The 24,056-nt window shown below is 44.5% G+C and overlaps 1 protein-coding gene across 1 annotated transcript in view; it reads left to right on the top strand.

The window, feature by feature from the left end:
* TEX11 (testis expressed 11) overlaps positions 1-24,056 on the top strand; it is a 222,369-nt gene that overhangs the window by 183,300 nt on the left and 15,013 nt on the right. The window contains exons 25-26 of the mRNA XM_069754504.1: positions 5,348-5,456; positions 21,084-21,204. Of these exons, the coding sequence (XP_069610605.1) occupies positions 5,348-5,456; positions 21,084-21,204 (230 nt within the window). The remainder of the gene's footprint in view (positions 1-5,347; positions 5,457-21,083; positions 21,205-24,056) is intronic.

The following is a 24,056-nucleotide window of genomic DNA, read 5'->3' on the forward strand; positions in this document are numbered from 1 at the left end:
TGTAAGGGAGGGGGCTGGAGCTGGAACCTGTTTCTTGGGCCACTGATAAGGAACCGAGCTGCGTGCCGTGTCCTTGAAGCTGCGGCGGGGGGGGGGGGAGGGGGACTAGAGAGCGAATAAAGATCGCGGCAGCTGCTGATACAGAATGGGTTAAGTTCTTCTGGACTCAACGCGTACTGAACCAAGGACAGAATATACACAACTCCATATTCTTCAGCGCAACCGGCCCCCCTTTCTCTGGCCCGCAGCACAAAGAGGAGAAGTAAAAAAAAAACAATTCGCGCAGGGGTTCTCCCCTCCCATCAGCTTTAAACACAGAAATAAGAATTTACAGCATTCCTCAACACAAAAGAAAACAATAACGCAGCTATTTGACTCCCCCCTCCCATGGGGTGTTTTGGAAAACCACAGTAACGGAATACAGCAATTCTCAGACTCAATTAATTTCTACAAAACCTAAACAGTGGAAACTCCCCACAAGTGACACCATTTTGGAAACTAGACCCCTTAAGGAACTTATCTAGATGTGTGGCGAGCACTTTGAACCCCCATGTGCTTCACAGCAGTTTATAACGTAGAGCCGAGAAAAAAAAAATTGCATTTTTTCTACAAAAATCATCTTTTTGCCCACAAATTTTTATTTTCACAAGGGTAACAGGAGAAATTAGACAACTAAAGTGGTTGTGCAATTTCTTCTGAGTACGTCGATACCCAATATGTGGGGGTAAACCACTGTTTGGGCGCACCGCAGAGCTTGGAAGAGAAGGAGTGCCGTTTTACTTTTTCAATGTAGAATTGGCTGGAATTGAGATCGGACGCCATGTCGCGTTTGGAGAGCCCCTGATGTGCCTAAACAGTAGAAATCCCCCACAAGTGACCCCATTTTGGAAACTAGACCCCCCATGGAACTTATCTAGATGTGTGGTGAGAACCTTGAATGCCCAAGTGCTTCACAGAAGTTTATAATGCAGAGTCGTGAAAATAAAAAATATTTTTTTTTCCACAAAAAAAATTTTTTAGCCCCCAAGTTTTTATTTTCACAAGGGTAACAAGAGAAATTGGACTCCAAAAGTTGTTGTCCAATTTATCCCGAGTACGCTGATGCGCCATATGTGGGGGTAAACCACTGTTTGGGCGCACGGCAGAGCTCGGAAGGGAGGGAGCACCATTTGACTTTTTGAGCGCAAAATTGGCTGTCGTGTTTGGAGACCCCCTGATGTACCTAAACAGTGGAAACCCCCCAATTCTAGCTCCAACCCTAAGCCCAACCTGATCCATAATCCTAATCACTAACCCTAACCATAATCACAACCCTTACCTCAAAACAAGCCTAATGTCAACCCTAACCATAACCCTAATCAAAACCCTAAATCCAACACACCCCTAATCCTAATCTCAACCCTAACCTCAAACCTAACCCTAATCCCAATACACCCCTAATCACAACCCTAACCTTAACCCTAATCCCAAACCTAACCCTAATCCCAAGCGTAACCCTAATGCCAACCCTAACCCTAATACCAACCCTAATCCAAACCCTAACCCTAATCCCAGCTCTAACCCTAACTTTAGCCCCAACCCTAGCCCTAACTTTAGCCCCTACCCTAACCCTAGCCCTAAGGCTACTTTCACACTTGCGTCGTTTGGCATTCCGTCGCAATCCGTCGTTTTGGACAAGAAACGGATCCTGCAAATGTGCCCGCAGGATGCGTTTTTTGCCCATAGACTTGTATTGCCGACGGATCGTGACGGATGGCCACACGTCGCGTCCGTCGTGCACTGGATCAGTTGTGTTTTGGCGGAGCGTCGGCACAAAAAAACGTTCAATGAAACGTTTTTTTGTACGTCGCATCCGCCATTTCTGACCGCGCATGCGTGGCCGTAACTCCGCCCCCTCCTCCCCAGGACATAGATTGGGCAGCGGATGCGTTGAAAAACTACAGCTGCTGCCCACGTTGTGCACAATTTTCACAACGTGTGTCGGTATGTCGGGCCGACGCATTGCGACGGCCCCGTACCGACGTAAGTGTGAAAGAAGCCTAACCCTATATTTAGCCCCAACCCTAACCCTAAATTTAGCTCCAACCCTAACCCTAAATTTAGCCCCAACCCTAGCCCTAACCCTAGCCCTACCCCTAACCCTACCCCTACCCCTAACCCTACCCCTAACCCTACCCCTACCCCTAACCCTACCCCTAATTTTAGCCCCAACTGCTGTTTTCCTGCCGGCCGGCAGATGGAGACAGATGGCGGGCGCACTGGGCATGCGCCCGCCATGTTCTTCTGCCGGCGGCCAGGAGGAGCAGCAAGAGGATCCAGGGACCTAGGTGAGTATGCTAGGGTCCCCGAATCCCCCTATTTCTCTGTCCTCTGATGTGCGATCACATCAGAGGACAGAGAATTACACTTTACTTTTTTTTTTTTTTTTGCGGTCGCCGGTAAACAGTTAATTACCGGCGATCGCAAAACAGGGGTCGGTAATACCGACCCCGATCATGCTCTTTGGGGTCTCGGCTACCCCCGGCAGCCGAGACCCCAAAGACTCTCCCGGTGCCGGCCGGCGGGCGCACTGCGCATGCGCCCGCCATTTTGAAGATGGCGGCGCCCACCGGGAGACACGAGGAGCATCGGGGGAGCTAGGTGAGTATTGGGGGGCCACCTGGGACCCCTTTTCTCTGTCCTCTGATGTGCGATCACATCGGAGGACAGAGAAATTAAAAAGAGATCGCGTTTTTGTTTTTTTTTGCGATCGCCGGTAAACGGTTAATTACCGGCAATCGCAAATGCGGGGTGGGTTAAAAACCCCCCGAAACATGTTCTCTGGGGTCTCGGCTACCCCCGGCAGCCGAGACAGACCCCGGAGAAAATCGGCCTCTGGGGGGCGCTATTGACTTTTTCCACAGCGTCGTTAATTAACGGCGCTGTGGTTTAAGTACCCTTAGCGGCCGCCGTTAAAAGGCGTATCGGCGGTCGCTAAGGGGTTAAGTTTCCATTTCTCCAGGGATGATACTTCAGCTTCAGAAACGAAAGTAGATTCTTGGCAAGTACAAAAACTAAGGCAAAGGTGAATACTGGCAGCCATCTTAAATACAGTTAAATTTGCATTTGGCAAGCAAAGGGGAAAAACTTATTGTTTCACAGCATAAGAATATATAAAAGTACAAAAGAGTATAAAGACATATATTTTTACCTTGACAGTACCACACAGGGGATCGTGAAAAACACAAAAAACACCACACTTAGCTTCAAGACCCAGCTGCGAAGCTCCACACCGCAGATGACACTGAAGCCGGACTCCAAACTCCACTCAGTGTAGGATACAACACCAGGACCTCAAACAGCTGATACATGCTGGCACCAGAGAGCGCCTTACTCATTGGCCGGTCTCCAGAGAAACTCTATCACCAACAGTGAGCTGATGCATCAGGTGACCATTTAAAGGATGTTGGAAGGGGTCACCACCCACATCAGCTGACCCAGCAGCACTTAGGCTGCCGTCACGCTAGCAGTATTTGGTCAGTATTTTACATCAGTATTTGTAAGCCAAAACCAGGAGTGGGTGATAAATACAGAAGTGGTGCACATGTTTCTATTATACTTTTCCTCTAATTGTTCCACTCCTGGTTTTGGCTTACAAATACTGATGTAAAATACTGACCAAATACTGCTAGTGTGACAGCAGCCTTAAACAGCAGTTAAACCAGATTGCCAGCTGGGGGAAAAACTGACATTAACCCCCAATGGTCACAAAAGGAAAAAAAGCTACCTTTAAAACAGAGTGGAACCAGAGCTGCCACGAATGCAAAAATGGATCGTGACACAAGCCCTCAAAAAAACAGTGAAATTCCAGGTTATGAGGTAGCAAAACATGAAAATGCCAAGACGCATGAATACTTTCAAAAGCCATCTTATTCCGCACCACTTTACAGACATTATTATCACTCTTCCTATTAAGGCTCACAATCTAGATACCCCTTCAGGTGTCTCTTTTGGAGTGACATACATGAAGGGCTGGGTGCTTGGAGGGGTTAGGGTATGTTCACACGTTCAGGATTTCCATCCTTTTTTTTTCAGGACAGTTTTTTTAAAAAACTGCAGCTCTTGGCAGAAAACGCAGGTCCTTTTTTTGTCCGTTTTTGATGCGTTTTTTGATGCGTTTTTTTATCCTTTTTTTACTGTGTGTTTCCTAGGAAGCTTTTTAGGGCTAAAATGGCTGAAAATACCCTAACCCTACCCCTACCCCTAACCCTACCCCTAACCCTACCCCTAACCCTAACCCTACCCCTACCCCTACCCCTACCCCTACCCCTAACCCTACCCCTAACCCTAACCCTACCCCTAACCCTACCCCTAACCCTAACCCTACCCCTAACCCTACCCCTAACCCTACCCCTAACCCTAACCCTACCCCTAACCCTAACCCTATTCTAACCTTAGTGAAAAAAAAAAAAAAATTCTTAATTTTTTTATTGTCCCTACCAATGGGGGTGACAAAGTGGGGGGGGGTGTCATTTACTATTTTTTTATTTTGATCACTGAGATAGGTTATATCTCAGTGATCAAAATGCACTTTGGAGCGAATCTGCCGGCCGGCAGATTCGGCGGGCGCACTGCGCATGCGCCCGCCATTTTGCAAGATGGCGGCGCCCAGGGAGAAGACGGCCGGACGGACACCGGGACGCCGGGTAAGTATAAGGGGGGGAGATTAGGGCACGGGGGGGGCATCGGAGCACTGGGGGGGGCATCGGAGCACGGGGGGGGGCATCGGAGCACGGGGGGGCGGGATCGGAGCACGGGGGGGCAGCCACACTCCGCCCACGCACTTCCGCCCGCTCCCCCGCACTTCCTGCTGCAGCGGTTCTGCACATCAAATCGCAGTAAAACCCGCAGATATATTTTTGATCTGCGGGTTTTACTGCGATTTTGACCTCACAATGGAGGTCTATGGGTGCAGAACCGCTGCGGTTCAGGAAGAAGAATTGACATGCTCCTTCTTTTTTCCGGGAGCTATTCAGCGCGGCTTTTTTTTTACAATTTCCGGACCATGTGCACAGTGTGTCCTGTTTTCCATAGGGTACAGTGTACTGTACCCTGCATGGAAAACAGCTGCGGAACCGCAGCGGCAAAACCGCCGCGGTTCCGCGGTAAAAAACGCACTGTGTGAACATGGCCTTACACTCCAGAATTTGTGTATTAGTTGAAAGCTTCATCATTTCAACAATATCACAGGATTATGTATTAGAAATAAACAAGTCTGTACAGTATGTTACAAGTAAAGTATAATCCTGCCTGCTGTCAGTATTTATCTACATATTTCTTTTATTACCTTTTTTTAAAAATAATTTAGCTGTGTCAATGGAAGCTCCAGCATATTATCCATCAATTTGCAAGAAAGTGTTACAGGCTGCTTTAATTCAACATAAGAAGCAGGACTCATTGGATGTCTGCAGGATAAGGTATGCCTTTTATCTCTAATAATACACTGATTTAGGATCATTTGAATGTAGGAATGTCCTCAAATTTCTAGGAGCGTTGTTTGTCCATGATAATTACTGAAGGAAAATGTTTGTTTTTTATTGTATAACCACCACACAACAATTATTTAGTTTTATTCCGGGCTTCATTGGCCTTCCCTCCTCTGATGATGCAGAGGCAAAAGCTGCTTCTGATTGCAGCATGGGAAAGAACTCTGTTGCCAGCTGCGGAACAATGCCACTAGTCAAAACTGTCAATCATTCAGGAGCACACCGCCCCCTATAACAAAAGGTAGAACTAAGCTAAATAATAAGATAACTTTACTACTCCATCAGTAATACCATACTAATTTATGTAATTTCAAACTAAACTTTTCTCTGGAAGTTGCTGCTCTTTTTCACACCGTGCATTAGCTAATATCATGTGGATGCTGCTGTAATAAGGTTTAGATGGGATCTTTGCAGGCAAATTTTAGGCTGGGAAGAGGCATAGTTAGTGATTCTGCTCAGATGGAGCGAAGCATCTGAGTGGACCCCCTAACCAGGTAGCCCTGATTACATCTACGGTGGCGCACCCAAATCGTGGTTACAGGGAAACCCAGCAGATAATCACCACACTCTATGAGGGCCTCCTAAACTTTGATTTCCTCAAACTTTATGAGGCCCCTGAAGTAACCCTACACTGACTAAGGGCCCACACTGTATGAGGATCCCCAACACTTTACAATGCTCTCACACTGTAAGAGAGACCTCCACAGTAGCCCCCATGCTGTATGAGGGTCCTTGCACTTTGAGGGCCTTCAAAGTAGCTTCAACACTGTGTGAGGGCCACTCACAGCATCCTCCACACTGTATGAGGGTCCCCCACACTTTATGGTGCCTCCACAGTTGTACCGTAAGTACTAAATAAAATCAAAACATAACATACTCCAAATCCTGATAAGTCAGACAGCAGACAACGCAAAGATGTTGATGTAATCATACCAGTGCAAGTACAGGACATCAAAATCCTGACACCACTCCACCCAAGCCTCCTCCAGTGGCTCATCCTGTTCTGCAGGCTGTATACTCAGAGACCTTTGGTCTTCAGAATGGAGAGCTTTAGTGTAGGGAGACCACGTTTCTCTGCTCTACCACAAAGTTTAACTGTATAGTTGCCCCCTGCATGAGCCCCTAAACTGCATAATGGCCTCTACATTAGCTTCCACACTGTATAATGGCCCTGCATTAGCACCCAACCTCTATAATTGCTCCTGCATTAGCCTCCAAACTGTATAATTGCTCCTGAATTAGCCCCCAAACTGTTTAGTGGGCCCATACTAAGCCACAAACTATGTAATGGCCCCTACATTAGCACCCATACTGTATAATGGTCCCCACAGTTTAAAAAAAAAAAAAAAGTTCAGGTTCGGGTACCAGAGCAATACCCGAACCCCATTCACTTGAATTAGGGATCCGAACATCCAGTGTTTGCCATGCTGTCATGTACATGACAGAGCGGCAAACACTGCTTCTGATCGATAGTAAAATCATTACCGCCGGTCAGACAGCCGTGGTTCCCACGTTGTCAAACAGCGTGAGGCCGCAGATGTGTTTGGAGGTAAAAAGGTTACCTCCAGTCACTGGCGTTAGCTGATGGGACAACTGCTCCCATCAGCCTAAGCCTGCTGTCACTAATAACGGCGAGAGTATTTTTACCTCATATGACAGCTGCGAGCTCTCTCTCATTTGACAGCGTGGGAACTGCTGCTGTCTGACCGGCGGTAATGATGTTACTGCCGATGAGAAGCAGTGTTTGCTGCGCTGTCATACGTATGTCAACGTGACAAACACCCGGTGTTTGGGGGCCGAATCTGAAGAATAGCACTGACTTCTTGGTAAAGTCCGTATTCGGTGTCCGTGCATGAAAATTAGGTGCTCGTTAAGGACGGCAAACTTTACTGTTTGGGTTCGTCCATCTCTAATTGCAATGCATTATACCTGCAATTAATGCGAAAAAAGTGAAAGTTCCATAGAGGGACTAAGTAAAAAAGTGAAAAGTGAAAAAAAAAGTAAAAGAAAAAATTGTAAAAAATGTTTTTAAAAGATTAAAATAAATATTACACTAATACATATTTTATGTAGAAAAAAAGAAAACTACACAAAATTGTCAAACTAGTTAACCTGTTCAGTGAACCCTGTAAATTTTTTTAAAAATGATTGCTTTTAGAATATAGTGATGCAAAAATAATTACACTATCGTTCCAAAGTTTAGGGTCACTTAGAAATGTCCTTATTTTTGAAAGAAAAGCACAGTTTTTTTTCCAATGAAGCTAACATTAAATGATTCAGAAATACACTATACATTGTTAATGTGGTAAATGACTATTTTAGCTGCAAACGTCTGGTTTGTAATGCAATATCTTCAAAGGTGTAGAAAGGCCCATTTCCAACAACCATCATTAAATACACTATACACTATACATTGTTAATGTGGTAAATGACTATTTTAGCTGCAAACGTCTGGTTTGTAATGCAATATCTTCAAAGGTGTATAGAGGCCCATTTCCAACAACCATCACTCCAGTGTTCTTATGGTAATTTGTGTTTGCTAACTGTGTAAGAAGGCTAATGGATGGTTAGAATACCCTTGAAAACCCTTGTGCAAGTATGTTAGCACAACTGAAAAGTTTGGCTGATTAGAGAACCTATAAACCTGACCTTCCTTTGAGCTAGTTGAGAATCTGGAGCATTACATTTGTTGGTTCCATTAAACTCTCAAAATGGCCAGAAAAAAAGAACTTTCATGTAATACTCGACAGTCTATTCTTGTTCTTAGAAATGAATGCTATTCCATGTGAGAAATTGCCAAGAAACTGAAGATTTCCTGCAACGGTGTGTACTACTCCCTTCAGAGGAGATCACAAACAGGCTCTAACCAGAGTAGAAAGAAAAGTGGGAGGCCACGCTGCACAACTGAGCAACAAGACAAGTACATTAGAGTCTGTAGTTTGAGAAATCGACGCCTCACAGGTCCTCAACTGGCAGCTTCATTAACCCCTATCTGACCTCGGACGGGATAGTACGTCCGAGGTCAGATCCCCTGCTTTGATGCAGGGCTCCGCGGTGAGCCCGCATCAAAGCTGGGACATGTCAGCTGTTTTGAACAGCTGACATGTGCCGGAATAGGCGCGGGCAGAATCGCGATCTGCCCGCACCTATTAACTAGTTAAATGCCGTTGTCAAACGCAGACAGCGGCATTTAACTACCGCTTCTGGCCGGGCGGCCGGAAATGACGTCATCGCCGACCCCCGTCACATGATCGGGGGTCGGCGATGCGTCAGGATGGTAACCATAGAGGTCCTAGAGACCTCTATGGTTACTGATGACCGGTGGCTGTGAGCGCCACCCTGTGGTCGGCGCTCACAGCACACCTGCAAAAAATAAATCAATTAAAAAAAAAATCAAATCTACACATATTTGGTATCGCCGCGCTCAGAATCGCCCGATCAATTAAAAAAAAGCATTAACCTGATCGCTAAACGGCGTAGTGAGAAAAAAATTTGAAACACCAGAATTACGTTTTTTAGGTCGCCGCGACATTGCATTAAAATGCAATAGCGGGCGATCAAAAGAACGTATCTGCACCCAAAATGCTATCATTAAAAACGTCATCTCGGCACGCAAAAAATAAGCCCTCAACCGACCCCAGATCACAAAAAATGGAGACGCTACGAGTATCGGAAAATGGCGCAATTTTTTTTTTTTTAGCAAAGTTTGGAATTTTTTTTTCACCACTTAGATAAAAAATAACCTAGTCATGTTAGGTGTCTATGAACTCGTACTGACCTGGAGAATCATAATGGCAGGTCAGTTTTAGCATTTAGTGAACCTAGCAAAAAAGCCATACATAAAACAAGTGTGGGATTGCACTTTTTTTGCAATTTCACCGCACTTGGAATTTTTTCCCGTTTTCTAGTACATGACATGCTAAAACCAATGATATCGTTCAAAAGTACAACTCGTCCCGCAAAAAATAAGCCCTCACATGGCCAAATTGACGGAAAAATAAAAAAGTTATGGCTCTGGGAAGGAGGGGAGTGAAAAACGAACATGGAAAAACGAAAAATCCCAAGGTCATGAAGGGGTTAAATAGTACACGCAAAACGCCAGTGTCAATGTCTACAGTGAAGAGGTGACTCTGGGATGCTGGCCTTCAGAGCAGAATGGCAAAGAAAAAGCCATATCTGAGACTAGCTAATAAAAGGAAAAGATTAATATGGGCAAAAGAGCACAGACATTGGACAGAGGAAGATTGGAAAAAAGTGTCATGGGGAGACGAATCTAAGTTTGAGGCGTTTGGATCACAAAGAAGAACATTTGTGAGATGCAGAACAACTGAAAAGATGCTGGAAGAGTGCCTGACACCATCTGTCAAGCATGGTGGAGGTAATATGATGGTCTGGGGTTGCTTTGGTGCTGGTAAAGTGGGAGATTTGTACAAGGTAAAAGGGATATTTAATAAGGAAGGCTATCACTACATTTTGCCATGCCATACCCTGTGCACAGCGCTTGATTTGAGCCAATGTCATCCTACAACAGGACAAATGACCCAAAGCACACCTCCAAATTATGCCAGAACTATTTAGGGAAGAAGCAGGCAGCTGGTATTCTATCTGTAATGGAGTGGCCAGCGCAGTCACCAGATCTCAACCCCAAAGACCTGTTGTGGGAGCAGGTTGACCATATGGTACGCAAAAAATGCCCATCAAACCAAACCAACTTGTGGGAGGGGCTTCTGGAAGCATGGGGGGAAATTTCTCCAGATTACCTCAGCAAATTAACTGCTAGAATGCAAAGGTCTGCAATGCTGTAATTGTTGCAAAGGGAGCATTCTTTGATGAAAGCAAAGTTTGAAGGAGAAAATTATTTCAAATAATCTTTTTTTCGAACCTTATCAATATCTGGACTAGATTTTCAATTCATTTGGCAACTCATTTGAATAATAAAAGTATGAGTTTTCATGGAAAACACAATTGTCTGGGTGACCCTAAACTTTGGAACCGTAGTGTATTTATTTTTTCTATAAAAATTTTTATTGTGAAAGCACCAGAGCATGAAAAAAAAAAAATCACATGAGGTATTGCTGTAATCTTCCTAGCCCAGAGGATAAAGCTTCCTTATCAGTTTTACCACATGTAAAACTGCCTAAACATAAAAACAAAACAAAAAAGTTCCTGAATTGCTGTTTTTTGTTAATTTTGCCTCCCAAAAATTGGAATAGAAAGTGATAAAAAAAAAAGTTACGTGCCCAAAAATGGTACCAATACAATTGTCAACTCGACACGCAAAAAACAAGCCCCCATGTGACTGTTGGCAGAAATATTGAAAAAATTATAGCTCCCAAGCTATGACAATGCAAAAAAATAGCTTTTGGAAAAAAAAAAGCGTCTTTCAGTGTGTGACAGGAGCCAAACATAAAAAAAAACCCTCAATAAATCTAGTAGCACTGTAATCACACCAACCCGACGAATAAAGTCGTCTAAGCACTTATACAGCACAAGGAATGGCGTAAAAATTAAATAAAACCAATTCTTCAACTGCTGTTGATTTGTAAATTCTGCTTCCCAAAGATTGCAGTAATGCTCAGCGCACATGTATCCTATGCTCTATGTTGAGCGCCTACAGCGGAGTTTCCGTGTAATTCTCTGAAATACGTGATTTAGACAGAACCCCAGGCAGAATATTCCTTATAATGGAATGGCCTCTGATATTATTATTATTATACATTTTTATAGCGCCATTTATTCCATGGCGCTTTACATGTGAATACGGGGCAAATATAGACAAATACATTAAAAATGAGCAAATAACAAGGCACACGGGTACATAAGGAGGGAGGACCCTGCCCGTGAGGGCTCAGTCTGCAGGGGATGGGTGATGAAACACTAGGAGTGCTAGAGGGGAGTCCAGAGAGTCGGAGGTTGCAGTAGTCAAGGCGGGAGATGATAAGGGCATGCACTAGCGTTTTTGCGGTGTTGTGGTCAAGGAAAGCACGGATCTGGGAAATATTTTTGAGTTTGAGACGGCAGGAGGAGGCAAGGGCTTGGATATGTGGCGTGAAAGAGAGGGCAGAGTCGAGGATCACCCCGAGGCACCCGGCGTGTGGGACTGGGGAAAGTGAGCAGCCATTGACATTGATGGATACGTCTGGTGGAGGGGTAGAGTGAGATGGGGAAAAGATGATGAATTCTGTTTTGTCCATGTTCAGTTGTAGAAAGCGAGCAGAAAAGAAGGCTGAAATAGCAGACAGACAGTGCAGGATTTTGGTAAGTAAGGAGGTGAGGTCAGGTCAGGATAGGTAGATCTGCGTGTCATCAGCGTAGAGGTGGTACTGCATACCGTGGGATTCTATGAGCTGTCCCAGGCCGAAAGTGTAGATGGAGAAGAGTAGGGGTCCTAGAACAGAGCCTTGAGGAACACCGACTGACAAGGGGCGGAGTGAGGAGGTGGTGTGGGGAGGGAGACACTGAATGTTCGGTCTGTCAGATATGACGAGATCCAGGAAAGGGCCAAGTCTGTGATGCCAAGAGATGAGAGGATCTGTAGCAGAAGGGAGTGGTCCACAGTGTCAAAGGCAGAAGACAGGTCCAGGAGAAGGAGGACAGAGTAGTGTCGCTTGCTCCTGGCAGTTAGTAGGTCATTGGTGACTTTAGTTAGGGCAGTTTCAGTTGAGTGATGGGAACGGAAGCCTGATTGTAACCGATCAAAGAGGGAGCAGGAGGAGAGGTGGGAGGACAGTTCAAGATGGACGTGTTGCTCCAGCAATTTGGAGGCATAAGGGAGAAGAGATATCGGGCGATAGCTAGACACAGAGGATGGGTCAAGGGAGGGCTTTTTGAGGATGGGTGTGATCTTGGCATGCTTGAAGGATGAGGGGAAGACACCTGTTGTATGTGAGAGGTTGAAGAGGTGCGTTAGGGTTGGGATGAGGTGGGACGGGAGCGGGTCAAGAGTGCAGGTGTTGAGATGTGATCTTGACAGGAGGGTGGAGAGCTGATCTTCTGTCATGGTGGAGAAGCTGGTTTTGGAGGAGCAGGGTTGAGCAGCTAAGAGGGGCAGTGGGCGCTGTGGGCCAAAGCTTTCTCTGATCGTATCGATCTTCTGTTTAAAGAAAGAGGCAAAGTCATCACCCGAAATGAGGGGGGAGGGGGGAGGTGCTGAGGGACGGAGTAGAGAATTGAAAGTGTTGAAAAGCTGTTTAGGGTTGTGAGACAGGGAGGATATGAGAGATGAGAAGTAAGTTTGTTTTGCGGCAGTGAGTGCAGACTTGAAGCTGGCGAGGGACTGCTTGTATGCATGGAAGTGGTCGGCAGAGCGGGATTGCTTCCATCTCCGCTCAACAATCCTGGAAGCCCGTCTCAATTCTTTGGCCAGGGCTGCCTGTTGATTGTACGAGTTTTACTATGCATGAGCGGGGCGGCCGAATTGAGTGTTGCTGTTATTGTGGTGTTATAAAAAGTGGCAGCAGCATCTGTGTCATGAAGGGAAACGATGTCTGTAAGAGGGAGAAGGGACTCCGAGAGTGATTGTAAGTTGAGATGTTTGAGATTTCTGCGAGGGAGTTTGTGGAGTGGGGGTTGCACATTAGGAGAGGAGAGGGAAGAGAATGTCAGTAGGTTGTGGTCAGACAGGGGGAGGGGTGTGTTAATGAGATTAGTAAGGGAGCAGAGGCGGGTGAAGATGAGGTTCAGCGTGTGGCCATCTTTGTGAGTGGCCTCAGAGGATCATTGAGTGAGGCCAAAGGAGGCAGTCAGTGATAGAAGTTTAGAGGCAGCTGAGGTGGAAGTGTCAATGGGGATATTGAAATCACCCATGATGATAGTGGGGATGTCGACAGAGAGGAAATGAAGTAGTCAGGTGGTGAAGTGGTCGAGAAAGGTGGAGATGACTAGTTCTGGGGGGTGATAGATGACAGCCAGCTGGAGGTTGGAGGGGGAATAGATGCGGACAGAGTGCACCTCAAACGAGGGAAGAGTAGCGGAGGGTGGTAGCGGGATGGAAGTGAAGGAGCAGGTGTCGGACAGGAGCAAGCCAACTCCTCCACCACGTTTGTTGCTGGGGCGAGGAGTGTGAGAGAGGTGGAATCCGCCATAGGAGAGCGCAGCTGGAGAGGCCGAGTCAGAGGGGGTGAGCCAGGTTTCAGTGAGGCCGAGGAAGGAGAGTTTGTTGGTGATGAAGAGGTCATGGATAAATGGCAGTTTGTTGCAGACAGAGCGTGCGTTACATAGTGCTCCAGGTAGGGTGACCGGGGGAGTGGGTGCTGGATGAATAGGTATGAGGTTGTCATGGTTGGGAAAACGTGCGGAGGATCGTGGCAGGGGGTTAGAAATGAGCGTGGGGATGTGTTGGGGAGGGCCGGGATTTGGGTATATGTCACCAGCAATGAGGAGTAGCAGACAGAGCATTAGAAGGTGGGAGCAGGATAGGACATGATGCGGCCGTGTGTGTCTGGAGAAAAAGGATTGTATGTGGGGGAATAGTTCTGAGGAGAAGGTGAGATGGCTGGGGAGGATGGAGGAAGAAATGACTAGTTCCTTACTAGGTGGAGGGATTGCAGAAGATTGTAAGAAGGAAAGTAGTATGGGGGTGAAAGAGAAAAGAGACCGAAACATTGTAGTGGTTGGTATTCTGTTACCTTCCAGTCAATTCCAGTCCAGTTCAGTCTAATTCAAAATCATAATTAAAAAGATGTAATTTAAAAGATGGAAGTTGAAAGATGAATTGCAGCAGACTCCTGCATATCCCCAGTTAAGGGCAATCAGGTGTGAATGAGGAGGTGGCTGGGTATTGGGAGACCAGATGTAGAGAGTTAAGCAGAGGTCATAAAGAGAGGGGGGGGGGGGGGGTTGGACTGACCACTCAAAGAGATGCCAGAATAACATAATGAGAGACATGAAAAAGGTCATGGTAAGAAAGCATACTAAAAAGGATTATATGTGCTGCACCAAGACACTCAGATCCAGGGGAAGCATAGAAAAATCAATGCAGTATACAGATTTACAGCATTGCACGCTTGGCGATTCCAAGCGCTGTGGATTAGACTGGGGTGGAAAGAGATGATTTGCATAGCTCCGCCTACTGCAAAGGATTCTGGGTAAACCTGCTATTCTTTGTATTATGCTGCTTGCAAGTACTTTCCGTTTCAGGAAAGCATCCACTATGTATTTCCTTTAAGTAGAGGGCTTTTCGGTCTCTTTTGTCCCGCTACATTTAGCCCAACTTGGGTCTCTCCCTAAGGTGGCTAGCATGTATGTATCGCTTGCTCACCGAGCCCCACTCCATACAGCCAACCAATTCCAGCCCTGTGCTGATGAGAGCCTAAAGCCCGAAACACGTGTCCACAGGTAGGAATTGGTTGGCTGTGTAAATTTAGAAACTAATCCGCAGCATTGCACGCTTGGCGATTCCAAGCGCTGTGGATTAGACTGGGGTGGAAAGAGATGATTTGCATAGCTCTGCCTACTGCAAAGGATTCTGGGTAAACCTGCTATTCTTTGTATTATGCTGCTTGCAAGTACTTTCCGTTTTAGGAAAGCATCCACTATGCAGTATACAGAGACATTCAGGAGTCAGGGAGAGCTGGGGAGAGTTAGTGCATACCATGGAAAACCAATGCAGTATACAGAGACATTCAGTGACATGATGGTGTCCGTATTTTCAGGTGTGCATAAAAGGCCGGTCGACCACAGTTTTGTGCCCTTCTGAAAAGGACACCAATGAATAGAGGCCATACGGAGTCCATAGTAACCCTGCTGCCTAATTATAGTGAATGGATCCCTCGCGAGTTACATCTCAATCACATCATTCAGAGATTTAGATGGCAACCCCCATGTAAGTGCTCAGCATAGAGCACAGGATAGATGTTATCCCAAAAGTTATGTAAAATGTTCCCAATAAAAGGTTCAACTCAATCCACAAAAAAGCAAGTCATCTGTTTACGGAAATATAGGGGGCTTCCATGTTACTGGTAGTACAAAGGCTCTGGAAAAGCGCTGTGCCTCCTCCACCCCGCAAAAGAAATCCAGCAAATTCTGTACTCCCAAATCCCCCCTTCTTTCTGAGCCCCACAGTGTGCTTAAACCACATTTAGCATCCACATGTTTAGCAGGGGTATATTTTCCAAAATGGAGTCACTTGAGGGGGATATTCTGCTCTTCTGGCACTTGGGGGCTCTGTATATGGCGTCCGCAAACTATTCTAGAAAAATCTGTGCCCTGGGAGACAAATAGCGCTTTGACCTTCCCAGGTCTCGCTGTGTAGCTATGCAGTACTGTACAACCACATATGGGGTATAGCCACGTTCATCAGAAATTGTGACAAATTTTTGTGCCATTTTTTTACCAATTTCTCTTGTGAAAATGTAAAATCTGTGGCTAAAATATTTTGGTGATAAAAATGTAACTATTTTTTCTTCACTGCCCAATGGTATAAAATTTTGTAACATACCTCTGGTGTCAATATGATCCCAACACCCCTAGATGAGTTCATTGAGGGGATTAGTTTGTAAAGTGGGGTCACTTATGGGGGGGAAGGTCTGCCGTTCTGGCACCTCAGGGGATCTTCCAGTGGATGATGGCACCCAAAAACCATTCCAGCAAAATCTGAACTCCAAAATGGCGCTTCTTCCCCTTTGAGCTTTGCACTGTGCCTCAAAAGTAGTTTTCAACCACATTTGGGGTATTGTCGCACTCAAATTGAGAAATTGCACAAAAAAATTGTATGGTGCCTTTTCTCCTGTTTCCCTTGTGAAAATAAAAACATGGGTCTGAAAGAACATATTTGTGGGAAAGATGTGATTTTTTTATTATTATTTTTTTTAAATGTTCACGGCGCGACGTTATAAACTTCTAAGAAGCACTTTGGGGTGCAAGGTGTTCACCACAGATGTAGATACATTTCCTGAGGGGTATAGTGTCCAAAATACTGTCAGTTGTGGGGGGGGGGGGGGGGTGGTGTGACTTTTTAGGCACATCAGGGGCTCTCCTAACGTGTTATTGTGTCCACTCTTGATTCCAGCCATTTTTGCATTCAAAAATTCAAAGCATGCTCTTTACTTTCCAAGCCCTGCCTTGCGCCCAAACAGTAGTTTTACATCACATATGGGGTATCTGCATACTCAGGAGAAATTGAACAACAATTTTTGAGGTTCAATTTCTCATGTTACCCTTCTGAAAATAAAAATGGTATGGGGTAAGTAAAATTTTTGTGAAAAAAAAAAAAAGTAAAATATTCACTTTTTCCTTCCACATTGCATAAATTAATGTGAAGCACCTTAACAGTTAATAAGCTTCTTGAATGTGGCTTTGAGGAATTTGAGGAGTGAAGTTTTTAGAATGGTGTCACTTTTCGGTATTTTCTGTATAGGCCCCCAAAGTCACTTTAAATGTGATATGGTCCCTAAAAAAATTGGTAAAATGAGAAATTGCTGGTCAACTTTTAACCCTTGTAAATTCCTAACAAAAAAAAATGATGCTTAAAAAAAATTGTGCTTATGTAAACTAGACATGTGGTAAATGTTAACTATTTTGTGTGACATAACTCTCTGGTTTAAAGGGAATGTGTCATCCCATTTTAGGCCTATAAACTAAGGCCACAGCCATCAGGGGCTTATCTACAGTATTCTATAATGCTGTAGATAAGCCCCCGATGTATCCTGAAAGATAAGAAAAGCAAGTTAGATTATACTCACCCAGGGGCGGTCCCGGTGTGGTCCGGTCCGATGGGAGTCATGGACCGGGTCCGGTGACTCCCATCTTCTTACGATGACGTCCTCTTCTTGTCTTCCTGTCACGGCTCCTGTGCAGGCATACTTTGTCTGCTCTGTTGAGTACTGCAGTGCGCAGGCGTTGGGCCTCTCTGACCTTTCCCGGCGCCTGCGCACTGCAGTACTTTGCTCTGCCCTCAACAGGGCAGAGAATTATGCCTGCACAGGAGCTGCGACAGGAAGCAAAGAAGAGGACGTCATCGTATGAAGATGGGAGGCGTCGGACCCAGACAACCATCGGACCGGACCACACTGGGACCGCCCCTGGGTGAGACTAATCTAACTTGTTTTTCTTATCTTTCAGGTTAAGGTACCTTCACACTGAGCAACTTTACAATGAGAACGACAACGATCCGTGACGTTGCAGCGTCCTGGATAGCGATCTCATTGTGTTTGACACGCAGCAGCGATCAGGATCCCGCTGTGACATCGCTGGTCGTAGCTGAAAGTCCAGAACTTTATTTGGTCGTCAGGTCGGCGTGAATCGTCATGTTTGACAGCAAAAGTAACGATGCCTGCAATGTCTTTTCACAGAGCTAACAACCAGCGAGAACGATAAGTACGTCACTGGATCGCTCCTGCATCGTTCTGGAGTTGCTGTGTTTGACATCTCTACAGCGACCTAACAGCGACGCTCCAGCGATCTAGTTTAGGTCGGATCGTTGTCTATATCGCTGGAGCGTCGCTAAATGTGACGGTACCTTTACATCGGGGGCTTATCTACAGCATTACAGAATGCTGTAGATAAGCCCCTGATGGTGGTGGCCTAAAGGTACCGTCACACTAAACGACGCTGCAGCGATACCGACATCGATGTCGATCGCTGCAGTGCCGCTGTGTGGTCGCTGGAGAGCTGTCACACAGACAGCTCTCCAGCGACCAACGATGCCGAGGTCCCCGGGTAAGCAGGGTAAACATCGGGTTACTAAGCGCAGGGCCGTGCTTAGTAACCCGATGTTTACCCTGGTTACCGTTGTAAATGTAAAAAAAAAAAAAACACTACATACTTACATTCCCGGTGTCTGGTCATGTCCCTCGCCTTCAGCTTCCCGCACTGACTGGACGCCGACCGTAAAGTACAGCGGTGACGTCACCGCTGCACAGCGTGCTTTACGGCGGGCTGGCGCTCACCAGTCAGTGCGGGAAGCTGATGGCAGGGGACATGACCAGACACCGGGAATGTAAGTATGTAGTGTTTGTTTTTTTACATTTACAACGGTAACCAGGGTAAACATCGGGTTACTAAGCGCGGCCCTGCACTTAGTAACCCGATGTTTACCCTGGTTACCAGTGAAGACATCGCTGGATCGGCGTCACACACGCCGATTCAGCGATGTCAGCGGGAGATCCAGCGACAAAATAAAGTGCTGGACTTTCCCCAGCGACCAACGATCTCCCAGCAGGGGCCTTATCGTTGGTCGCTGTCACACATAACGATTTCATTAACGATATCGTTGCTACGTCACAAAAGCAACGATATCGTTAATGATATCATTCAGTGTGACGGTACCTTTAGCTTGTAGGAATAAAAAGGGGTAACAGATTCCCTTTAAGGACATAAGAATTAAAAGTTGAAAATTGTGAAATGTTCAACATTTTCTCCAAATTTCCACAAATAAATGCAAGTCATAGAGAACAAATTTTGCCACTATCATGAAGTACAATATGTCACAAAAAAAAAATAATCTTAGAATCAGTGGGATCCATTGAAGAATTCCAGAGTTCTTACTACATAAAGTGACACCGGTCAGATAAAAAAAAAAGAAGAGGCCTGTGCATTAACTTACAAAGTGGCTCCTGGTCGGTCCTTTAAGGGTTACGATAATACATTTACAGTATTTATCAGTTTTAATTTTTCTGTTATTAATAAACTTTTTTTCTATGTGTGTATGTGAGGAGTGAGGGGTGTCTGCATTGCCATATTTTAAGACTCATAGGTTTCTTTAATCCATAGTATGAGGGCGAGGTTTTTTTTTTTTCAGGGCGACCTGTAGGGTTTTTTTTATCATCATCTCTGGTAACTTGACGTAAACAGTCAGTGAAACTAAGCAGTACATCTCTAGTCAAGATTTTAAAGTCCCGAAGTTGAATGTTTAAAAGCAGTAGAATAACAAAACATCGTATAAATTTGGTATTTCGGTAATTGGACTGACCTGTAGAATTAAAGGGACTCTGTCACCTGAATTTGGCGGGACTGGTTTTGGGTCATATGGGCGGAGTTTTCGGGTGTTTGATTCACCCTTTCCTTACCCGCTGGCTGCATGCTGTCTGCATGCTGGCTGCAATATTGGATTGAAGTTCATTCTCTGTCCTTCATAGTACACACCTGCGCAAAGCAATCTTGCCTTGTGCAGGCGTGTACTATGGAGGACAGAGAATGAACTTCAATCCCATATTGCAGCCAGCATGCAGCCAGCGGGTAAGGAAAGGGTGAATCAAACACCCGAAAACTCCGCCCATATGACCCAAAACCAGTCCCGCCAAATTCAGGTGACAGGTTCCCTTTAAGTTGCCAGGTAATTTTTGCCCCCAAATCCAAATGAACCTCTTAAAAATGAACACCGTTCCCCCACCCCATAAAAGAAAAGGTAGAATTGCCTTTTTTCACAACATCACTCCATCTGGAAGTTTCTACCTGCTAGTCATTACATTACATGGTAAAATGAATGGTGCTGTTACTGTAAAAGTCAGAAGGACGGTAAAACCTAGGATTTACCGGTCAATCTGGACATTCACCGAGGCCATCGGTAAAAGCTCAAAATGAAAAGTAAAATTGGACTTTTACCGGTGAAGTCTTGGTAAATGTTAACATTTCTCAACAGCGTTGGTAAAAGTCAGAAATATCTGGTGTGAAGATGGAACATCTGACTTTAACAAAGCGCTGTTGGTAAATGTGTACATTTATCACGGCTTCTTGGTAAATGTAGCTGAGAAGGGTGTAATAAAAAGTGTAAGCCACCGCGGGCGAGGAAATGGAGGACACAGTGTTCAAAGTTTTTATAAATGTAATAAGAGTAAATGGGGAAAATATGGTAATAACAATGAACAAAATCTGCTACCCTGTAAGGTATCTGCTACCCTGTAACGTATGTATGCTCTATATATACAGATGTCAATCCTGACTATCCTATGATTATTGTTCAGATCATACAAAAAGTGCCCACTTCCCGCTAACATACAACCACTAACCCCACACTAAAATATTCAAAAGAGAACATCCTATGAATCTTAGGGTATCAGTGTTCCGCAGCACCCTCTCACAAAAAGTTACAAGAAGTACACACGCTGCCGGTGTAGTAGTGTATAAATTGTGCCTTCATCAGAGTCGGAAATTGCGTTTAGTTAACTTTTACCACCATCATCTGCTGGTCAGAGTCAGAATTCTGTGACTCAAAGTTACTTTTACCAACACATGCTGGTAAATGTAAAGCTTTACCAATTCGCCCAGGTAAAAGTCCAAAATCGTTCGTTTATATGGAATACATCTGACTTTTACCAACGCTGTTGAGAAATGTTAACATTTACCAAGACTTCACCGGTAAAAGTCCAATTTTACTTTTCATTTTGAGCTTTTACCGATGGTCTCGGTGAATGTCCAGATTGACCGGTAAATCCTAGGTTTTACCCTCCTTCTGACTTTTACAGTAACAGTGCCATTGAAGACTACAACTCGCCCTGCAAAGAAATAAATAAAATCGCTATTATATGGGAATTATATGTAGAAACACTATAATGCTTTAATGCGGTTTGTTTAATAGTTATTACTCATTTTAATAATAATTTGATTTTGTTTTACAAATAGTAAATGTCTACATAGCCTAATAAAATTGAGCTTACCTGAAAGATTTGCGGAGGTAGAGAATTATGACCAGGAGGAGGCCTGGCAGTACTTCCAAGAGGCACTTACTGTTATTTCCTCTTGTGTAAGTTTGAGAATTTTATTTTCACTTGTACTGTATTACATTTAAACCTCTTTGAGACCAACTTTCAAATTTGTGGTGAAAAATCATATCTTAGAAGTGTGATGAATATTAATCCCTTTGCGACCTTTGCCGTATAGGTACAACAAAGGTTGTGTCCCTGCCTTTGATGCGGGCTTCGGCATATTTCCCTGCACATGACAGCTGATATGATCAGCCATCATGTTCCTCTAACAGCTGCAGGTGGACCACTCATATAGTGACAGTTAGTAGTGATGAGCGAACGTGCTCAGGTAACATGTTTTGTGAGCATGCTCGAGTGCCTTCGCCGTGCGCAAAAAATATATTCAAGTCCCAGCGGCTGCATGTCTCGCAGCTGTTTGACAGCTGATACACCGTCAGGGATGTCTATTTATTAGGCAATCCCTGCAAGTGTTGCGGCTGTTGAACAGACAAGAGAAATGCAGCCGCGGAGACTTGAACATATTTTTTGAGCATGCCGATGGCACTTGGTTAGCACCCGAGCATGCTCAGATAACACCTTATCCGATCATGTTCGCTCATCACTATTAGTTGTTAGTGGTCGTATTCATGGATATCTAAGCTATTCCAATACCCTTTAAGTGACATAGCTAATCAGAAGCATTATACTTCATTTCTAAATGGAGGTATTTGCTAATATTATCACTACACCTACCACATATTGGGATAGGCTCCTGACGATGAGAATAAAGCTTTAAGGAAGTATTTTACAGGATAAATGGTCTACTCTTGGGGAATTCTACTGTGCAAAGCCTTTAGGCAAACATGCTTATTGTGGCAGATAGATGAAGAGCAGGTAATGATCCAGTTAGCTTGCATGACCTCTGTGCTAGCGCCAATAAGTCATGTAGGTGTCGAATGGCTCATCTGTAAGTGTGGTCTACATGCATGCGCAGTATGAAAAGCAGGATACCAGAGCATGTGCAAAAAGTACAAAAAGAATGGAGGCAATACTCAAAATGAAAGGATTTGTTGAGGTCAGAACCAATGGGAGAATCACAACCACCATCCATTAAAAGGAATCTATCAGCAGGTGCAGGTTTTTGCTATGCAATCTGAGTCTGAGACCTTTCATGATGTAGTCACCCTGATTCCAGCGATTTATATCACTTATTGGGCTGTTTGGTGGAGTTTTCATAGAATCCCTGTTTTCTCTGCTGTAAGTGTAGCAGTGGTCAGAATGCTGAGCTGTGTACGCCCACACCACTGACTGTGTACATAGTCAGACAGTTCCAAATCAGTGGTGGGGGCGGGGTTACACAGATTAGCTGGACTGCTTGACACCAGAAACCTTGTCCTGTAGTGTTAATTTCTTTCTGATAAAACACTGATTGTATTAAAACTACAGCAAATTATTGAGAAATTGACACATCTCTGGAATCAGGATCTCTGCCCCCACCTCATGCTGCTCTCAGAATGAAGAGAGCTGTCACAGATTCCCTTTAAAGATGAAGGAGTGTTAAAGGAGGAAGCTCCTGATTCATCATTTGCATTTTAAGTCACTTTTCTTTTTTGTGATGTGGTATTCTCTGAGGATTTATTCTCCAAATTCATCAAAATGCACAAAAAACACAGTTTCTGAAATTGGTGCAAAATCAAATTATTTTTTAATCAGTTTTCCAACTTTTTAGTGCAAAAAGTCACTGGAATTATTTTAAAGAGAATCTGTCACCCCCTGGGATGTATATAACCTATTAATATGGGCATACAGGTGATAGAAATGTTACACTAGTCCTACTTGTATGCCTCATATTAGTGGTCTTGTTATTGAGAAAACCTATTTTATTTCATATATACACATGGTTCTTAGTGATGACTATGCAGGGAGAGGGAGGAAGTGTGGAAAACACCTTATCGTCGCATGCGTTGGAGGTCACTGGAGTGGAAGTCGCAATGACTCACCTGCGCAGAAGATCCCTGAATATTCTGCCCATAGAAGGGAGGAAAAGGTATGGTTATTCTAGAGGGATTGTGGAGGGAGTGCAGGGTGCAGGTGCAGGTGCAGGATTCTGGCGCCACAACTTCACGTCACAGAGCACTGTCACGTGCATGGGAGGAGGGTGATATTACAATGAAAACAGGAGGCATGCCACGAAGCCTGGAAGAAATCATTAGCATAAAGAAATAAAATAAGTTGTCTCAACAACAAGATCATTAATATGAGGCATACGGGTAGGATTAGTTTAACATTTCTATCACCTGTATACCCATATTAATAGGCTATACATGTCCCAGGGGGTGACAGGTTCCCTTTAAATGTCATGCATGAGGGTTCAACTGTGTCAAAATAAAAATCATCCAGAAACCTTACATAGGGAGGGAGGGAGAGGGGTGTGGAATGGAGTGAGATATGCCAAAAAAAAAATGAAACATTTGGAAAAGTCGCACTTCATCAATATATATACAACTATCGAAAAAAAAAAATTTGAAAAGAAAGACACATTAAAAGGGGCCACAAAATTTACAGAATAACTCGCAAATATGTCTACAGTGAGAGCCAATTATCATCAATCTTCAATACAAAAAGTGAAACCCATTATATAGTAATGTAATGACAGAGTGATCTATTTCAAGTGTTTACTTCTGTTATTGTTGATTATGGCTTACAGCCAATGCAAACCCAAAAGTCATTATCTCAGTAAATTAGAATACTTTATAACACCAGCTTGAAAAATGCTTTTAAAATCTGAACTGTTGGCCTACTGAAAGGTATGTTCAGTAAATGCACTCAATACTTTATCGGGCTCCTTTTGCATCAGTTGTTGCATCAATGCGGCGTGGCATGCAGATGATCAGCCTGTGGCACTGCTGAG

The sequence above is a fragment of the Ranitomeya imitator genome, chromosome 2 (genome assembly GCF_032444005.1).
Source record: "Ranitomeya imitator isolate aRanImi1 chromosome 2, aRanImi1.pri, whole genome shotgun sequence".
Taxonomy (NCBI): Eukaryota; Metazoa; Chordata; class Amphibia; order Anura; family Dendrobatidae; genus Ranitomeya; species Ranitomeya imitator.